The sequence below is a fragment of the Humulus lupulus genome, chromosome 6 (genome assembly GCF_963169125.1).
Source record: "Humulus lupulus chromosome 6, drHumLupu1.1, whole genome shotgun sequence".
Taxonomy (NCBI): domain Eukaryota; kingdom Viridiplantae; phylum Streptophyta; class Magnoliopsida; order Rosales; family Cannabaceae; genus Humulus; species Humulus lupulus.
The window spans coordinates 114,379,021-114,384,035 of record NC_084798.1 but is presented as its reverse complement, the minus strand read 5'-3'; the positions used below and the strand labels follow the sequence as shown (position 1 = coordinate 114,384,035).

Below are 5,015 nucleotides of genomic sequence, written 5' to 3'. Positions count from 1 at the left end.
AGCGACCATCGGGGTCTTTTAAGGTCGTTTTGTATACTTTTAAGGTCTCTCAGTGCAATTACATTTGAAAAAACATACGTCCATTAATAAAAGTCCTATCAACCAATAATAATAATACTCATATCAACCAAAAATCTCTTGGTGCACTTGGTACATTTCATCTGTTACTAAAAGTTGCACTAATCAACCCTATGAGTCTGACACGGTGGCATCTAAATGTGTCACTAAAATGTTTATAAATTATTTCAATTACATAAAAATGTGGATCAACACTTAATACTCCTATCAACCAAAATACCCTTCTTGCAACCACTTCCAAACCATTTCCAAGTGCCGTTATCTATAATCTTCCATGGATCGTTATACTCCATACAAATAAGGAGATAATATATGTCTGTCATGTATTTAAATATTTAGTTTAACAAGTATGAAATAAAAATGTTCCATCAATCAATTTATAGTCAATGTAAAATCATTCAAGTTTATCTTAAGCGCACAAAGCGATCATATACATTAAATAAAGTCACTTAGTACATTTTTGTCTGAAAATTACACTAAGGGACTTTGTATGACCCTCTGCGACCGACATGGTCGCTTACTGTAATCTTCAGCAATCGGAAAATTACACTAAACGACCCTGTTAGGTTGCATAAGATGGCTTATTTGCAAGTCGTCTTCAACCTCGAACTAAACCGATTTTCACACTGAATTTTTATTTTTTTTGCAAATTTTTTTAAATTTATGCTTAGTATAGTTATATAATCAAATAAAATGAATGCCCAATTATTAAATATGATTTTGAAGTTGATTACTAAACTTTACAATTATTGGACGAAAATGCCTCTTCTTCTTCAATGGTTTTTTTTTAGTAAATGTTTATCGGAATTTGTAAGTGTAGATGCAAAGATGAGTGATATCTTAAGAGTCCAAGAAAAATGTGTATATCATTGAAGAAGATAGTTGAGTAGGGTTGAAGAGAAAGTGGGGAGCAATTAAGGAGAGGAACGCTTTAAGAGAGGTTAGATCTTTCTCTATGTTTTTTTTTTTGCTTAATTATTTTTTTATTAGTTAATTTGTTGTTTAAATGTTAATTGAATGCCTAATCCTCAATTTTTAGAATTTTAATAAATAAAAACTAAAGGGAAAGGTTAGTTTGCAAATTTTGGTGTCTGACTTGTCATTTCCACCAATTCCTCAGAACGGTACTGGTAGCAAAAGTGGCATCAGAGGGAAGACAAAATGTCGAAGCTGTTCTCGAGGGTTGCTGGGTTCTTCAGCAACAGGACTAAGATGGGCGTGGACAAAGCTGGAAATCGATACTTCGCTAGAAAAGAGGAGATTGATGGTGTCTGTAAGTGGGTCTTACTCGTATTTTCTGCTTCTTTTTTGTCTTCTCCTTTGTGTTCCATGGAGTACTTATTGGTTATTCTTGACTTACTTGCGAATTCGCTTATTGGATTTTCTTTATATTTTCCATTGTGTTCTGGTTTGAAGTTTATTATGAGCAATATTTCCATTTGTGAACTGGGTTTCTTGGCCTACATGTTCTAAATTTTGGTTGTTTGTTCCAATAAAAATTGGCTTGGCTACGGGTTTTGAATTAGCTTTTCGTTTTGTGATTGGATGTAAATGTATTCTTACTTGGGTTTATAAAAATATCATGTATTGAATTCTTGTTTTGGCTCAAAAAACAAGAAAAAGAATTGCCAAATTGATAGTTTCTTTGTTCTTGGTAGTATGGGAACGAATATAGAGCTAAAATCTGTACTCAAATGAGCCTAACAAATGGTTGTTACATTAGGCTGAATTTTGCTGCTCTGGTAGATATAATCTAAATAATCAATATGAGTGAACTGTATAATGGACTGTATTTTTAATTCTAATAACTATGAAGAATTTTGACTTGAAAATTTGCTACTGAACAACCTCTAATGTTTTTGTTTCTCTCTCTCTCAACGTTTGTAATGTTGTAGTGAAGGAGAAAAGATGGGTGATATTTAAGGGTGAAGATGATCCAACTTCCATTCCAGGTAGGTATCTGTTTTGATGCCGATTTAATATCCTTTAATCTTCAAGATTTCTTCGTGGGTTACTTTGGTTCCTTGTCTTTTCAGAGTAGCAGTATGAGTTATCCATTTTGGCTCAAAGTAAAAATACACTATTAGATGGACAAAGTTAAATCTCCTTAAGTTGGAAGATGATATGTTTTAAAATGATAAAGAACAAGATGTGGATCATAACTATTGTGCTTGCATTTTCTTTTTCCTGTACTCGGTTCATGCTTGCCTATTGATTATTGTAGTTGAATGGATATGTTGGCTGAACGGGCAGCGCAAGAAAGCTCCAACGTCAGAGGTAAACTTGAAAGTCTATTGGTTTTCATTTATGCAGACACAAAGAAAGTTTATTGATCGAACTTCCAACATTGAGTTCTAGGACTAGAGGAATTCTATCAACTGAATTATTTTTCAGCAACCATTGTCTATAAAAATCGACTCTTCTGAAATGTTTGCTCTGGAAAGAACAAAAGAACAAGTCTTTCTGCTACCGTAGATATCTATCTTCCTTTAATATGTCTGATTCAAACAATCACCAGGTAAATTAATAATCTTATAGCTCTTGAGGTAATTTCATATTTCCTTCTTATATGTTAGTAATTAATGTTCAGTAAGATAGAAAATCTTTCTGCAAGTTTCAAATATCAAACTGTTTTGAAGTTATCATGTGATCAAGTCGGGACTAAATAATAAACTTTGGCTTTAGGATTTCTTCTACTTGCAATATTGTTCACCCTCTTCCCTGTTCAGGAAATGGAAGAGATGGAAGCAAGGCGTGAATGTGTGCGTCTGAATGTTGCTCGTATGTGTGCCTTTTCATTTACTTGTATAATTTTAGTTTTCTCCTGATGAGACTTTTTGGTCTATGACCAATCTAGACTTTTCTCTGACCATGGATCTGTTTACTTCTTAATTCCTCGTCTCTTTTATTGAGCTGATCTTTATCTTTCTGTTCTCTTTTGATTCTGTACTTTCAAATCAGAGTTTTTTCTACCTGCTCTTCAGTTATGTTGTGGCCTAACATTGATCCTTTTATTTCATGAAGTTATGAAGAAAGAAGAAGAGGGAAGGAAACTAAAAGAAGGCAGTACACGCAAAGGCACCAGCATTGGTCAGCTACTTGATAGAATATCTTACTATTATCTCTGTTATTCTGCTTATGCAATTACTAAACTTCATGCTCCACCTGCATAGGTAAAGCAGCGGGTCCAGACTTTAGTAGTTTCATTCGGCAATTTCCAGCTTCATCGGAAGGTATATTTCTTTCTTCTTCTTTTTCTTTCCACCCCCACTCCACCTGTCTCTGTCTATTACTTCAGCAATCTAGAGTATGAAAAAGAAAAAAAATCTGTTTTCTTTATTCTACCTTTGCCAGTTTCTGGTTACAACCAATAACATATTTTTGGATTGCGTAAAACATACCCATTTTTACATGTCAAATTATTATGTAACAAGTATTTTGAATAGTAAAGATTTGATTCTCCCATTTTCTTCCTTGTTTGTTTAAAAAGGTGTCAAAGTTGAGGAACAAACTGACATAAAGGAAGGAGTAAGGTGGGCCTGCTCTATTCCAATTTTACTTTGCTTAGTTGTTGAGGTGTATTTATATGTGTACTTTACCAGTGTCTAATTCATTTTTTTTTTTACTTTGATAAATAGGAGTGGCAACAATAGAGAGACAAATACATCAAGATCAGTTCCAGAGTAAGTTGACCTGTTAATTCTTCTAGTTTGCAAGTAGTACGTTTGAGCGTTACACTCAAATTAATCCAAAATATAAGAAAAACTTCTAATTTGATGCTCTACAATTTCGAACACTTTTTTTTTTGGTTTCATTCTACAGGTCTTCGGAGCCATCAGGATCTGGGCAAACATACCGGCCAGGGACATGGCAGCCACCAACATGAACTTTATGATCAGGTGCTCCCGAATACCCACAGTTGGTTTGCTAGTGAAGCTTCTTGGAGTAGCTGTGTTTTGGCACAAATACAACACAGTTTTCTTCTGCTTCTATTGCCCAGGGAAAGCAAAAACATTATTTATTCATCCGAAAGAAAATGATATCCCAGTTATGGCGAATTTATTGATTTCATATGCATGCAAAGTTGCCCTGAAGGGGACAGAGTATTAGGTCGAATGGTCAAAGCACTTGATTTACTTTACACCTAACAATTTGTTCTGGGTTCTTTTTTTCCCAAAGATTGTAGTGTTCATCACATACAAATAATAATAATAAAATATGTATGCACAGCACATTAGTTTCTACAATTCTATTTGGAACATTGCTACACCATATTATCTAACACCACTTGATGCTCTAGTTTACACCAATCTGGTTTATAGTAACACTTTTCTATTTTCTTTGTATGTTTCACTAAATTTAATTATTATATAATGCGAAATTGGTGAGAATGATAATTTTTTTTTTCAAGTGATACTTATTTTTAATAATTTTTTGCAAAATGACTTCTGTATAAAATTTTCGACTAATTGTCTATATTGTTAGAGGTTATTTTGCAAAGAATTATCTAAACTAAAATGTAAAATAATTTTAAAAAATATGTTATTTTGCCAAAGGACCTTTATATAATAGTATTTCGAAAATTATTTTAATTTTACAAATATCTAACTTTCGTAAGTATTTAACCATATTTGTCTAAGTTAGTTTTCTCTATTATTATTATTATTTAAGAACTATTTTAGGATCTAACTGAACTATGAACTATGAACTCATTTTCTTTTTCTTTATTTAGTCTAATTAAGGACAAATATTCTAATTTTTGGATATTATAAGTTATTTATGTCAGGAAAAACGAAAAACAATAAATTTTTTTTTTGGAAAAAAAATTATAATTGTACTTTTAACACTTGTTAAAGTGAAAGTACCAACTCTATGTGTTGAAAGATCAATGTAATATAATTCTTATATATATGAAATTGGTCTTTTTGTAAAAAAAC

At 32.3% G+C, this 5,015-nt stretch overlaps 1 protein-coding gene across 1 annotated transcript; it reads left to right on the top strand.

Annotated features, from left to right (window-relative positions):
• The first annotated feature begins 552 nt into the window (after positions 1 to 552).
• On the top strand, positions 553 to 4,325 carry LOC133782455 (uncharacterized). The gene is made up of 10 exons (XM_062221772.1): positions 553 to 1,018; positions 1,199 to 1,351; positions 1,974 to 2,030; positions 2,303 to 2,355; positions 2,808 to 2,859; positions 3,103 to 3,168; positions 3,252 to 3,311; positions 3,569 to 3,611; positions 3,717 to 3,761; positions 3,901 to 4,325. The coding sequence occupies exons 2-10, from the start codon at positions 1,240 to 1,242 to the stop codon at positions 3,962 to 3,964; spliced, it is 552 nt and encodes a 183-aa protein (XP_062077756.1). The 5' UTR covers positions 553 to 1,018; positions 1,199 to 1,239; the 3' UTR covers positions 3,965 to 4,325.
• The last annotated feature ends 690 nt before the right edge of the window (positions 4,326 to 5,015 follow it).